This window comes from Papilio polytes, unplaced genomic scaffold (genome assembly GCF_000836215.1).
Source record: "Papilio polytes unplaced genomic scaffold, Ppol_1.0 DF821400.1, whole genome shotgun sequence".
Classification (NCBI taxonomy): Eukaryota; Metazoa; Arthropoda; class Insecta; order Lepidoptera; family Papilionidae; genus Papilio; species Papilio polytes.
This window is the reverse complement of record NW_013527804.1, coordinates 6,669,850-6,685,346: the sequence shown is the minus strand read 5'-3', so window position 1 is coordinate 6,685,346 and position 15,497 is coordinate 6,669,850. Positions and strand designations below refer to the sequence as shown.

General features: G+C 38.1%; 1 protein-coding gene across 1 annotated transcript in view; it reads right to left on the bottom strand.

Annotated features, from left to right (window-relative positions):
- Positions 1-15,497, bottom strand: part of LOC106108748 (microtubule-associated protein futsch) — a 43,991-nt gene that overhangs the window by 20,631 nt on the left and 7,863 nt on the right. Inside the window, exons 2-5 of the mRNA XM_013290008.1 lie at positions 8,568-8,622; positions 8,281-8,395; positions 8,018-8,143; positions 37-7,904 (exon numbers count right to left, since the gene is read on the bottom strand). Coding sequence (XP_013145462.1) covers positions 37-7,904; positions 8,018-8,143; positions 8,281-8,395; positions 8,568-8,621 — 8,163 coding nt within the window. The 5' untranslated portion in view covers position 8,622. The remainder of the gene's footprint in view (positions 1-36; positions 7,905-8,017; positions 8,144-8,280; positions 8,396-8,567; positions 8,623-15,497) is intronic.

Sequence of the window (15,497 nt, the reverse complement as noted above, 5' to 3'; positions counted from 1 at the left end):
TACAAAGACGTAAGTTTTATTGTTACTAATACTCACCATTTGCTCTAGAAGGTCAACATCATAGATATCTTCAATACACGGCTGGTGGTGCTCGACACTGCTGCGACGATGCTCGTTTGTTAAAGTGGATCTCTCAATACTCGTCCGTCGCAATTCAACACCAAACTTTCCACTTCCTCGTCGACTGATAACTTCTGGTTCTTCTGTTAATTTTGGTTCCTCTTTTAGTTGGCTGGTTTTTGTTGGACGCAAATAGCCAGGGACTTTGTCATGCAATTTTTCATTAACATCATGTTCGCGTCTCTGTTGAGGAGATTCTGATCTCTCGGATCTGGAAGCTGAAGTTTGCTTGGTGATAGTTGTAGTTGTTTTTGTTTCAACTCTTTGCTGCGCTGGTGATTTGTTCCTTACAATATCTGGAGATTGTGTTCGCGCAGGGCTACGGCGTGGCGTTTCTGATTGTTTCCGTTCTGGTTGCTGAAGATTACCTGGACTTCCAAAATCCGATGTACAGGTCACTTCGTCATCGTTGCTATCAAAATTATCTGCTTTAAGAGTTTTTTTATCTATCGGCTTGGAAACAGTTGTTGTTGTTGTTAGTGTAGCTTTGGGAAACTGTTTATTCTCCGGTCGTTTAGTTACCTTCGTGTAAGTGATGTCTTTAGTTGTTTGCTTGTTTGTTGCAATATTTTCGAACAGAGCTTTTGCTTTTTTTACGGCGTCACTGCTACGTACAGGTGTGATTTTTTGAAGAACCCTTTCAGTTGGCTTGTTAGACCTAATGGAACTTTCTTTCGTCGTCTCCTGAGTGAGCAACGATTTATTTATAGATTCTTCTCGAGTCTCTAATTCTTCTTTATGTATTTCTTGATGACTTTCATCAATTTTATAATCGTCATCCGATTCGTAATCGATATTTTCTATAATTTTTCTCATAATTTTGTCGTGCTTTTCTTTAATTTTCTTTTCTTTTTCCTCTACCTCGTATGATTCGCACAAGAATTGTTCAGCTGTTTTAACAAACTTATTGACTTTGTCAGAAACGCTAAGCAAACAGTCATCGCTTTTTAAAGATTCGTCAACATCGGTCAAATCAGGACGTTCTATTTTTTGACCTATTTTTGGCTTGGAGACCTTTGTGTTCTCGGCTGTTTCAACAAATAAATGAGCCTTATCATTAACGCTAAGTTTAGTGTAATTATCTTGGTAAACAGTTTCCCTATCGTACTCATCTTTTATGTTTCGTGATGGGCTTACACTGTCCTTTGTATTTCTTGGACCCTTGGCAAACTTGTTTACCTTTTCAGAAACTGAAAGCAAACACTCGTCTGTAGAAAGATTTTCTTCAACAACGTCGGTATGTACTCTCTTTTCGGTTTCTTTAAAACGGTGAGAACTTTCTTTAGGTTTGTTTACAGTCTGAAACTTGTTTGTAAACCTAGAAACTTTATCTGTGACTGTAAGCAGACATTCATCCGACTCAATTAGATTACATTGGTCGGTTCTTTTTACAAACAATTCATCATCTTCACATATCTCAACTATGTCATCCACAATAGACTCTGCTTCGTGAATAGTGTGATGCGCTCTCTTGTTCAAATCATCGTCTGGTTCATTAACTTCATCGGGGAATCTGGGAATACCGACATCTTCAGAGAAATTGATTGGTGTAGGACAAATACGATCTGGTGAATTTTCTCTGGAAGACTTTGCTTGCTGCACGTCAATAATGACATCATCTTCGTCATTTGATGTATTTAAAGAAGTAGCAGACTTGGGTTTACTAGGTAGTTTAGACTGTGACTCTTTTGATATAGATTTAACGTTCTTAGAAACACTTGATAATTTATTAATCTTTGAAGTTGAAATATCGTTGACTTGTATTTCTGGTTTAGACTTTATTTTTTGCGGTGATAATGGCTTCTTGGATTTAAGTGTACTGTCACTACTTGTTCGTGTAACTTTTACATCGGATTCTTTTTTAACACCCACATCTTTGTGTAACATCTTTGAAGTTGGTGTTTTTCTAATTTCTGTATCAGCGGTCTTGTTAACAACACTGACTTTAGTAGCCGATGTTTTCGTAGTTGAACTTTTGTTGAAACTATTCTGTTTTGTTACACCCGTTGACTTTTTATGTTCGCTTGTTACAGTTTTGTCAAGTTTAGTTGGTGAAGGTTTACGTATTAGCTGAGAAGGCAAATGTTCTTTAGGTTTAACTCCAATTTTCTGCACTTGCGGAGATTTCGGTCTCTCTGTTGAAGTAAAAGGTTTTTTAGGAGATGTACTTCTAGGTTTACTTTCAGGAGTATCTGGTCTAGGACTGTACACGTTTGTTACTTTCTTAGTAGGTGAAACGTTCCTAGATGAAGGCTTGCTAGATACTTTTTGATCTTTTGTTTTATCAATTTTAGGTTTTTCGGCATGAGTTTTATCATGTCTGACGGCTATTACGCGTTTTTGTATTGTTTCAATGATTTCGTTTGCATCAAGTGTTTCATTTTCCTCTACATTTTCTGTTACAACGTCTATATCCTGTAAGCAAATAGTCGCCTTCTCTGGACTTTTTTCTCGGCTTGGAGCTTTTTCCTTTCTATCCGGTGATAATTTTCTCAGAGACTTTTGAACTCGATCTAAAACTTCTTGTTCTCTTTCTGACGATATAAATTGACTTGTATAGTCAGTTGTTGTAAGATCCTCTACCTTATTGTGAATATAAGTCAATGATTGATTTTCCGGTTTATCTGTAGACTGTGTTACTTTCCCTGGTTTATCGGAAATGTTTGTTTTAGTCTCCTTTCTCAATATACTCGACTTGGATGCTACTTTTTTCTCCGGACTGTGAGGTCTTCCGTATTTGCTAACTTGGTCATGTGGATGATGAATTGGAGATTTATGTCCTGTAGGTTGTACCGCAGGTTTAGATTCTGTGCCTGTGTCCGGTTTATAAGAAGTTCTCAACCCGTGTCTTACGTTTGAATCCGAAGTATGTTGAGAAGTAGTACGATCTGGGCCCGGTTTCCTTTCAGGTATTTTCGATGCAGGTTTTTCATCAGGGATTTTGTGTTTTCTTTCAGGACTTTGATGCGGTGAGGTACGTTTATTAACAATTTCTTCGTGAATTTTCTGTACATCAGTAATTTTTGACATATCCTGTGATTTAGTAGCAGTGTAATGTTCTGTGTGAGAAATTATATCACGTAATTTTGTTGGAGAAGTGTCTCTAGATAGAACTTTTTGGGGTAGTTCTTTATCATGTTTCTGATGAGATTCTTGTGGTTTTGCTGAGACTGATTTCTTTGTAGGTGAAAAGTCGCTAGATGGTAATTTATCTGTTTCAGGCTTCTTTTTAGGTGAAGATTCCCTTGTTGATAATTTATCTGACTCAGGTTTCTTTGTAGGTGACGAGTCCCTGGTTGGTAATTTATCTGTTACACTTTTCTTTGTAGGAGAAAAGTCTCTGTTTGATAATTTCTCTGTTTCAGTCTTCTTTGTCGGCGAAGAGTCCCTGATTGGTAATTCAGTTTCAGGCTTCTTTTTAGGTGAGGCGTCGCGTACTAATGTTTTATAAACAACTGTTTTATTAACCGCGGAATCTCTCCCTGGTGTTTTCTGTACTTTATCAGAGTCAGGTTTTTTAGGCGAAGATTCTTTTGCGGGCGTGTCTTGTGACTTAGTTGTGTCTGGTTTTTTTGTAGGCGAAGAATCTCGCACAGATGTTTTTTGTGACTTATCTGTATCTAATTTCTTGACAGGTGATGTATCTCTTGAAGGTGTTTTTTGAGGTTTGTCTATAGTAGTTTTATTTGTGGGCGACAATTCTCTTGTGTGAGTTTTATTTGCTGTGTCTATGTCGGTTTTCTTCGACGGGAAAAACTCCCTCGACAAAGGGGATTTTGACCTCGTCTTTGTCGTTGATATATCGCCGGAAGACGAAACTTGGTGATCAATAACCCATGAAGAATCCTCTGTTATTACCTTTTCATCTTTCTTAGAAAATATTTTCTTGTTGTTTTTCGGTGTTTCCTTAATGAAAAGTTGGTTTGTAACGACCGTTTTCATAGAATCTTCTCTTTCTTTTGTCAAAAAGTCGCTAACTGTAATATTTTCTTCCTTTGTTTGATTATAATCTTTACATTCCAAAATTAAAGAATTGTTGCCTGGTTCTGGACTTGTACAAGGGGACACACTAGGAGAGGAAACCTTAGAAGTCTTCGAAACTATAGTTGTTTTAGTTTCTTCGGTAGATATCTTTGATGAATTGTCTTCCATCATGCCAAGTATCTTACGACAGCGTTCTTCGTAGGTTTCACGTCGCTCAAGTGGTGGTTTAGGCTTTACTGGAGTAGGTTCTGATTTTTGTATTTGATCCTTCTCCTTTTGGACTCTCTGATCAGTGAAATCTTTTGTTTCGGTTGTCGGCGACACTCGGAAACTGGATGGCGGATGTTCTGTTGGAGATGTTTGAATATTTTCAGTGGGTGGTTTTTTTAAAGAGCTTTTCCTAGGAAGACTACTTTTGTTAGGCGGTGAAATTTTTTGCGGAGACGGAGATCTACAAGGTATTTTTGAAGGCGACGTAGGTCTCGTTACCTCAACTCTCTTATTGATATCGTCTGTAAACACTTCCGTTGAATCCGTATATGTCATACTATCGTCAAGGTCCGTAACAATAACATCTTCTCTACGAGGAGAACTGAAATACACAAATCCACTAGCAGACGTAGTGGGAGAACTCTGACCTGTTGATGGCTCATCTTCAGTAGATTTTGGTTTTCTTGTAGGACTGCTAGAGGGAGTTATTAGTTGGCGCGGTCGTCCCTTCGTTACTGTATCTTTCACAACATTAGTTTTAATTTTGTTGGTCTCTTCTGATATTTTTTCAGTATCAATGAAATCAGTAGTCTGTTTATGTTTATTTTCCTTTATTAAAATTTTAGTTGGGGAAATAGTGTCTCTCGTAATAGGCTTAGATTGTTTTAAGGGGGATTTCGGCCTTACTGAAGTTTTATCGAATTCTTCATCTTTATCGGAATTGGTCACAGATTTTATTTGTGTCTGATTACTTAAAATATTAGAACTGTGGTCGTATTTACTGTAATTTATTTCAGTGAGGTTATTTTCTGTAAATGTAACGGAACTTTTAACCGGAGACGAAGATCTTGCTGGCGTTTTCGGCGCATATTGTATTGGTTGATCTTGTTCATCCGTAAAAGTTTCCACATTTTTATTTATTTTTTTGTCAGTAACGGGAGTATACATTTTGGTTTCTTCATCGATTAATTTGTAGTGATCATTTTTTAATTGCTCCGTATTTTTATTATAATGGTTTTCTTTAATATTATCTGACGTACATTTGTCAGGCGATTTTCTGTGAATTTCATTAAAAGGTTTTCTTTCTGGACTTTGTTTTGGATGTTGCGTTTTGCTCGGTCTTGTTATATTATTTTTATCTGGGCTAACACTTCGTCTATCAGAATAGTCCTTTTTTTCAAGTGATTGTTTCACATTGTAATCAGTCTCAGCATCAGCGTTTAATGGTTTCTTTTGACAAGGTTGGTCATAAGGGGTTTTGTTCTGTGTTTCATCGGGATACATTCTATTATCTATTTTTTTATTTACTCCTTCCTTGACAGGACTTGTTTCGCGTTTCTTGGCATCAGGAGAAGAGGGATACTCATAATGAGACTGTGGCGCAGGACTACGCCTTATATTAGTTGAATCTTTAACTGGAGAACTACCACGACTTGGTGATCTTGCAGGAATTTGACCTTTATTTTGATTTGGTCCTGCACTTGCTTTTCTCTCAGGACTAGAAGTAACCCTTGTGGGCGATGCCTTGTGTTCTTTTGGTTCACGATTAGGGCTTGGACTTAGTCTTGGCGTAGGTCTAGACACATTTGATCGGTCTGGCGAAATTTTGCGAGAAGATGTATTGGTGTAAATTTCTGTATTCTTAGGCCGCTCAGGGCTTAAATTAGGGTTTGTTGGAGTATAATTGCTTTGAGAAACACGCGAAGGAGACGTAGTTTTATAGTCAGGTCTTGTTGATGAAGGATGTTTTTCAGGACTTACGCTCGATCTTGGTTGGTACCCTTTTTCAGCTTTCTTTTCGGGGCTATAGGATCTGTTAGGAGATTTTGAACTTGGTGTAGCATGGTGATGAATGTCATCAGTCCGTTTATTAGTTCTGATTTCTGTTAAAGAATGCGTCGAGTGAGTGCTAGAATATCTTGAGGTGTTTCGAGTCGGAGACGATCTATCAGTTTTTGTAGGACTACCACCTCGGCTGGATGGTTTTTTATAGGCTTTGTCAGGGCTTCCCCCACGGCTAGTAGGGTTTCTGTAAGTTTTGTCTGGGCTGACACTACTTCTTAAGGAAGAATTACTCGATGCAAAAGTTCTGCTACCCGGTGAAGAAGCTCTAGTAGACGGACGGGTCGGAGTATCCGACCTTAAGGTGCTAGCCCAAGCTTGATGTGAAGGGCTGTAATCGGTGCTTATTTTTTTCTTGGTATAATCAGATTGATACGTAGTTTGATATGAATCTGTACTAGTTTTACGCTCAACCGTTTCTTCGACTTTTGTATCATTCTTTACGAAATGTACAATTTCTTTATTGTCTTGTTTGTACACGGTTTCATCTTTTATATCGTGACGTTTTAAACTCTGATTATCCGCAGATAATTTTATTTCCCGATTAACGAAGTTAGTGTCATCTACCTTTGTTACCTCATGTCGTCGAATATGCTGTTTGTCTTCCGATGTCGTTACTTCCATCCGATCTACATTATCAAATTCTTTAATGTCGTGGTGTCGGACACGATGGTCATTGTCGTGAGATATCGGTTCACGCTGATAAAGATTATCTAACTTGTTTATGTCATTGCGCACGTCGTATTGGATGTAGTCGGATAATATAACATCTCGGTGAATATCGTCTTTGACATCGCCTACTTTTCGCACCTGTTGAATGCGTCTACTATGTTGGTCATCTTCTGAAGATATTACTTCTCGTCGAGTAACTTCTTCCACCTTACTCTCACTTCTCTGTTCTTTATTGCGGCGTTGGATTTTCTCCTCGTAATCACCCTTTTTGTCTATAGAATAATCATCATGATTTCTCTTAAAATCGTGGTCATCTAAATGTCTTTGATGGTCAACAATGTCGTCAGAATGGCCGGTGAACGTATCACCAATTTTTTTAGACAAAGATTCCCTTATATCTGAGCGTTTTGTAGACGACGAAAAGGTCGAGGATTTACTTTCGCTTTGCTGCGAATGGCGCTCTGAGCGACTGCTGTGGACCACAGGCGCTCGAAACTCTCGGCGAGTGCTCGTAACTCTGGTCCCATCGGGAAGGCATCTCGTCTCTACTATTACTTTTGTATTATCATCGGGATATTCTATTTTTCTCGAAACTAGTTCTCCTTGCTCATTAGTGTTTCTCAAACTATTCTCGAAGTCGTTCCTCTTAGTAATCCTTTTTGAAGTCATTTCCTCGTTACGTTTGTTATTATAAAATTGTTCTTTTACACTCGAGTCGTCAGTTATGTACGGCACAGCGTCATGGGTGGTCGAAGAGAATTCCTGGAATTTGGAGGTAGAGGTAGAGGAGCTGGTGGTGCTTGAGAAATGTGAGCCGTCGTCGGTTTGACGAACGACTTGCTCGTGAGCGGCGGTGTTGGACGAGCTCTCGTTCCTCTTCAGGCTGGTGTTGCCGTCGTCGTACTGGGTGACAGCTTGCTTATGGTGATCGACAGCTGCAAACTGGCCCTGACCGCCCTCTACGTCGTATTTGCCTTCGATGTTTGCTTGAACAGTTTTGATGTGGGTGTGGCCATCGTCAGTCGTTCTGTTCTCGGACTCCACATTCCAGCCGGCGTTGGAAAGCTCTTTCAGATCTGAAATTAATTAAGGAGAGTGTAAGCCACATGTAGAGAATTTGTCATCACTGTTACTGTTTAATAGGCGTTAGTTCTGTTAGGATTATGTCGTTGAAGACGTGCAGGAGAACCTTGGCCACGATACGCGAACTCCTTGGGCGGGGAGCCCGCGTCGCGCACCTCCTTGCTCTTCATGGATTGGAAGTTTTGGTCCGCGAAAGACTTCACATGGCCCTGCGACGACGTGAACTCACAACCTGCGCCGGGGACAACACTACACTGGTAACTTTATATGGATAAATAATAACAAGAATAGAATATACTTTGTGAGATACAAAACACGAAACAAAACAATGTCTGTCTTAAACAACAGTTGCGAGGCAAGTATGGTCACCTTTAGTGTCGGCGGCGGGCTCCGGCGAGTAGAGGTTGCGAAGCCGCTCCTCGCGCAGCCGGTACATGTGCGCGCGGATCTCTTTCTTCCGAGAGAAGTCTTGAGTCTGCTGCCACTGTAATACACGAATTAAATTTATAATTATAGAGCTTATATTGCTAGTATTACAATTTTACTGGAACAAGCGAAACAAAGTATTGTTATTTTATTACAATACATGTTATAAATAGGCCTCTTTATGTAAAAAGGTTAATAAAAAAATAACACAAAAATAAAGCAATTATTACCATGCGACGCAGGAGATCCTCGTCGCGGATCAACGACACGTCCCCTTCGGACATTCTGTGGACATACAAGCCATAAGGTTGAGTATTATTATGTAAAAATAAGGAAATATCGCATCTACGATACAAACGAGTAGCATCAATAGTGATAGTCGACTTGAGAGCATTCCTGGGACATTATAACTTTATTAATACCTGTATAACTAAATGTCAACAGACGAAACACAAACGCATCGCAACTATGGTATACATACGAGTATGTCACGGTCAACATTTTTAATAGAACTAGGAGCAAATATGGACTTTTTATCAGCTGGCGTTATCGCTGGTCTTATTGGAAGACAATATTCCTGTAACATCCCGCTTGTTTTTAATATTGTCGTGGAACATTGAAATTGCTCAATATTTCACGAAGTGTATTATAAGCTTAGCAAATGGATAAGTACAAGTTATCCATTTGCTAAGCTATTACACCTGTGTTTCGGAACTCTTCAATTTAACACATAATTACTTGTAATTAGTATAATTTTCGGGCGTCGTTTGGTTAATTGATGCGGTGACATGTGATAGAGGCAAAACAAAAGATGTCGGCGAGCGCGCCAACCGCCAACCAACGTGACCGTGTTTAACAAACAGGAGTGACGCGCCCTGACTTTCGGTTTGATATACAAAAGCAAATGACGTCACAGTAACATCACTAACTAAGAATTTAATATCCTCACATGGTTAAGAACGTATTTATGTCAAGTTTATTTTAAAATTATTGACTTATTCCTTCCTTCCTCTCATGATCCTGAATTAAATTTTTAACAATTAAATGGGTATCTCTATTACTTGGCTTGTTACTTTTAGCTAGGTACGATGACGTATGGCCTAAGTAACGTAACACTTAAGTAATTTACACACAAATCGTTTAAAGCTACAAATAGCACGCCATATGGTCTGTAGAGGTGACAGGGGTCGACCTTATACAAACACGAGCTTAAACGAGATGTTTGTCGCGCACCTTGCTTTGGAGTCAGTGAGACATATGGCCGGGCTGCGACTGTGCGAGGCCGCGGCCATATAGGGCTTCGCCCTCGCCCCACATGTTCCTGCGCCAGTTATGGACGCTGACCTGGATAGTCGCGAGATGCAGCGACACTATGCCTACCCTGACATAAGTTGTTTAATACGAGTACATGTTTTTATTTTTCAACTGCTTTATGTATCTGTGGCCAATGAAATAAAATGAGTGCAACATGGCTCGTGTGGTGGGTCGACACACGACACATTCCTACCTCGTGTATCGTACTATGGCAGCCGTTAAAAGTTGCCTCACTAAAAGTGTTCCTCGATAGTCGATAGTAGATACTCGTAGCTAAACAACACTCCTGATAACACGAAAATTTATGTTTTCATGTAACCGCAATAAACAACTCTTCAACGACACAAACGCTAACAAATGTGATGTGATTTTTATATTTTTTTAATGCGCATGTCAATTAATATTCAATAAAGTCTTAAAAATTAGTTTCATCGTAAGCATTTGACGTAATTTATTGCGTTGTTAAAGAAATGAAATAGAAATAGATATGCAGAATTTTCAAGCCACAGTCGGTAAAATAAAGTGGTAATTTTTAAAACTTTAATAGTTGTGTACAAAATGTTACATTGTCCGTGGCCGTGTGTAGTGGGACGATCTCTAATGAATGGTAAATAAACGGTAGCATGTGTCTCCATTGCGCGCTGTAATTGCTGACGAATGGGATTTAAAATGGGAATAATTAAGGAAGAGATCACGCCCGCGCACTTCTAGCTAAATATTCTAAGTACCGTATTCACAATTGCAATACGTAGCCTTGGCCAAAGATTGTCAGAAAATTAACTGACGAACCAAGAACAGATGTACTAGATCTGCTTATCACCTTTGATGCTAGTTTTTCTTATATTCTAAGAGTTAAAGTGACGTTTTCATTTCTTGTATTTTTTGTAATAGGCGCCACCTAATGCAAAAATACATGAAAATTCAACAAATTGAGTCAAATGCAACGCCCAAATAAGAAAATGTTTTTACTTTAACAACTGCGCCTATGTGAAAACTTAGTCAAAGCCTTTTTAAAAATTGTGATCATCGAGAGGTTAATAAGTTCATACTAGTGAAGTGATGAGAACGAAAGTGTTCACAAGAAGTGATACAATGGCAAAGTGTTGCAGCGGGCAGGCTGCGAGGGCAGCGAGGGCAAGCCGCCACGGCCCTTGAACCGCGCGCCGGTCAACGCGGTTTGACTACGTCCCACAGAGGAGATACATAGACAATGTGTACTTTACAACTTATAGCGCAAGTGCGTCTCAGAGATCGAGTACTTCACGAAAATACATTTTTATAACATCGTATAAAATGAACAATACTTATAGTAGAACAATTTTTTTTTACTTTAAGAAATAATAACCTACTTTAAAGCCCTAAATGTCTTTAGATGTGCAAATTTATAGCGTTGGTTTCTCTGTAAACGAAATATGTATTACAAGGTCGTAAATTTCATAAGCCTTCCTTGAACAGTAAATATAAAAGGGTCCAGTGATTTATTTAACCAGATATTAAACTGAATTTTATTCTGCATTGGTCAACGCTTTCTTACATTATTTATGTTTTAACTAAATATTATTGTATGAGTAACGGTGAGTATAATGTGTCGTATTTGTAAACATTGCTTTTGTATTACATTGTAAGAAATAATACAAAAACAAGGTTCAATGTAGGCGTTGTTTATAAATGTAAAAAAAGGGTGAAGAAAAACTAAATTTCCTCTTTCCTTAAAGAGCTCTTCAGTCTAGCTAAATTACTAAATATTTTAACATCTAGGAAACTCTGTAAAAGTACATATAATTTTGTATATGCGTACATAAAAAATGTTTTAGCGTCGACTCTGTTCCCGTTGATCTATGCACGGGGCAGAACAGGTATGCGAAGAGAATGATATAAGAAGCGTAACGATATGCAAATGTGCGGCCTTTAGTCTGTAGTCAGTGGGCCTGAGAGGACCGGACGGGGCGCCCTGGGGCATACACAGATCGCTTAAACTTTTAAGATGATTCAAATGACGATACTTTAAAGGCTATTGCCAACCTTACTAAAATACGAACTCTTTTTACCACATATTCGTTACAGTATATATTTTTTATTACAATTATAGATTACGATTAAAACTTAACGACGTCTGTTAATAAGTATGTATTAATGTTGTTCTGGTTCGCCTACTTTCTCAAACGCCATAGAAAAGTGAATTCAAACACCATATCCGCGACGTCGTCTTACCTCGTCCTAAATGTTTCCGCGTTACTCTCCATTGAATACTAAAGAACATCTAACGAAGCCAACGGATAGTGAAAGTTCCATACAAACAATCACACAATGGAGATCCGCGGCACAATACTATGTATGATATTAACAAAGTTATCAGCCATCTATTGTTTGCTTACTGACTCAAAGACGAGCAAACTGACGATTGAATTGTTATTATTTATACAATTGACTTTTGGTTATATAAAATGAGTCACATATTTGTGTTACATTGATTAACCAAGTTCTTGGTATGGTTAAACATTAAATATAGCTTAAAAGTCACGGATAAAAGTACAAAACAAATCGTAACAAAGTAAAATATCTTTACGTATGAGCGATTTATTTTATTGTCCAATGTTTACGCGCTGTGAGTCGGGTGACGTGAGCGCGGATTATGGCATTAGCAAGTGATCTCAGACATTACCTCAGACAGGCAATAACTTGCAGCAGCTCTAGGACCTATAAAACCGCCTCGCCCGCCCACCGCGAGCCGCACCGACATGGCTCGTCCTTCTATAACATTCGTCGCCCCCGCTTTTACAATCGTTTACTTCGTTTTTACATAAAATGATATAATTCTTTGAAACCGAAATTTTGATAAAAAAAGAAACGAGTCATATATGATGTTCGCTAGTTATAGTCGAAACTGACTGTTCTTATCATTTCATAGAATAGCAGTTACCTATAAATTGTTTAATGCTGTGATGCATTCCCGAGAACCCTGATGTAACGCGGCCCAAGGAGCCTCGGTGCCTGTCACTACGGCGTCCATACTTTTCAAGTGTCACGTATCAACTCTTTATGTTTTAAAGATATAACTTTAAACATCGTTTTTAAAGGGCCACTTATTAATTAAAATTTTAAATAAAAAACAATGATTGACGGAATAATACGTGAAAGTTTAACGTATCCTTTGAAGTTGGTTCGCCTTGTACCCTTAACCTTTTCTTTGTCCTGACTTCGCGGCCGCGAATGGCCATCGTGGATCGTGGCAACAATATAACGCATAGCTGTATGTTCCTGGCAGAACTGGTTTCCTACAGCGTTTACCAGCTTTGTTAACAGCGTACCTAAACCCAGGTACTGACGCATCGTTCTGGCTAATTTTGTGTCAAATCTTTGGTAAAATCTACCAATATTAGTAAATAGACGAGACTTAATTGATGTCTATTTCGCATCTATTTATTTATTCTAAGTGTCGTTTAAGTGTACGAAATCTGCCCTTAGGAATTGCTTAGAATCCGAGTGTAGCAGTTAATCACAATTTAAATACCAGCTACTTTATTTATGAAGTCCAAATACTGACGATTACAGAGATGTTATATTTGACACGCGTGGGAGTGAAAGATTAGAACAGACATCAATTATTTCTGTTTGCCGACATTACAGCCTCCGCAAGGACAAGGTTTATGATCTTCAAATGTTTGCAATGCTAATGGCAGCTGCTGTTAATGTCAACACAATACGAAAGTCATCTGCGAACAAAACACCATCAATATTTTTCAAATGGTATTTACCAATCGATGCTTAGTTAAGCGGTTTGTTATTAATTATACCTCGTTTGTAACAAAATTACTTAAATTTAAACAAAATGATGGATTAAAAATGACCTCGAATGAGCTATGATGAGATTATGGTTATATCTTGACATAAGAACAAGTAGCTCTTGATCCGTTTGTTAAGAAATAAGTTTTGATTTACGTGCGAAAGAAAGACATAACAAGTTATCAAGTAGACTAAGCTAATGCAAACTATTCTCAGAGTTACAATAACATGTGCTAATGAAGCAGTAAACTATAGTATAGTGATCGTCTAGTCTTCACGTCGTAGCTCAAAGCGCAAGGTCGGCTGACTTCCTACATACATCAGACAATGTGGTGACATTGACATTTACTTCTGTACCACCTAAGTACTGTAATTCGTTAAATTTATTTACAGTCTTTCAGGATTTCTTTGTCTTTATGTTTCATATTGTCGTACATAATTATATGTTTTGTTGTAATACAAGATATGATGTAATTATTAAAGGAATACGAGCTGTTGCCCGCGACTTCGTCCGCGAGGTATTAGAAAATATACGAACTATGTAAATAACAAAAAGCTACGTATCCCTCGGGAACCGGACACCTCGGGGATGAAGCTTATCCCATGTGTACTCCAGACTTTGCTTTATATCTGTGCCAAATTTCAATAAGATATGTTGAACCGTTGCAGAATGATCGAGTAAACATTAAAAAACTAAATTAATGAATCCCACGGGAACCGTAACTTATCCCGGGATAAAAAGTAGCCTATATGTTCTTCCAGACTATGCTTTAAACCTGTGCCAAATTTCATGGAGATCCGTTCAGCCGTTTAGGCTACAAACGCTAACAAACATCCATCCATCCATCCATCTAAACTTTAGCATTTATAATATTAGTAAGATTAAGAAATGACTTTTCACTGTGAGGTGTAATTGTAGGTAGTATATCTGACTTCTGGAAGTACTGTGTCACTGTCAATCAATAAGAGATGTTTTTTTGTAGTGTTCAAACGCACGACATATTCATTCACGATGAGAAAAACTTCACGACTAACTATTCAAAACAACTGTGTTTTGAGATTCACCTCGTGAGATCTTTTTCAAGACATTTGTTTTAAATAATTGAAGTTATTTGTACCATTAGCAAATTAAACCATTGTCCGAAAATTCCACCATTGTTCAAAATCAGACAAATTGTTTGTAACAGATTGTCAGCCACGCGGACAGCCGACAGAGGGCGCGACCTTTGCCTTGATGTTTCACTTTAAATCCCATTACTTGATAGCAATCAGCGACAATGAAGACGAATAGTACGTAATGAACTAGACATGTCTACACCCCCGGACTTCACTTCCTTTAATGGATAAATACACTTAAATGGTTACGTTAGAACTCCACATGATAAAATATTAAAAGCAATAACTAAAGTTATGGTGACCTAGTTCCCTTAATAAAGAAGAACGCTGATTGTGTGTTCTTTGAACTCTTAATTAATACAGATTACAACAAGTTTTATAGTCTGTACTGACGACAATGAGCAAGTTGTTTTATCAAATGTATCAATTTCTGAACATTTTAATAATTAAAGTTTTACTGTGCATTATCGATAAAGATTATTCATTAACTTCTGTTCTTGAATTAGATATAGTACTTCTATTGCGTACAAACAACAATAGTGTTCTGATATTTTGGTCAATGATAGTCCGTAGTATGAATTGTTTGCTAAAAATTTTGCAGCGCGTGTTTAGCACTTTAGTATTTAAATTGACTTTTGGTATCCTTATGTACGAGGATTTTATTTATTGTTACAAATGACTTAATAGTTTGTGTGTGAACAAAACGGTGGGACTGTCGTGTGAGGAGCTAAGTGCAGCTAACGTGTCGGCGGCCGTGAAGGCTACGTCTCACACACATAGGTAGATCTCTTATACTTACACACAGAATTATTTTATGGTCAATTAAGTTACTGACGTAATCACAGTTGTTGTATCTGGGCATCCCTCAGTGTAGATTTGTCACATTAAATGTACATTATTTGGGGTCTACAAGACCGCAAAGTATGCATCTAGCGCAGTTATAATAA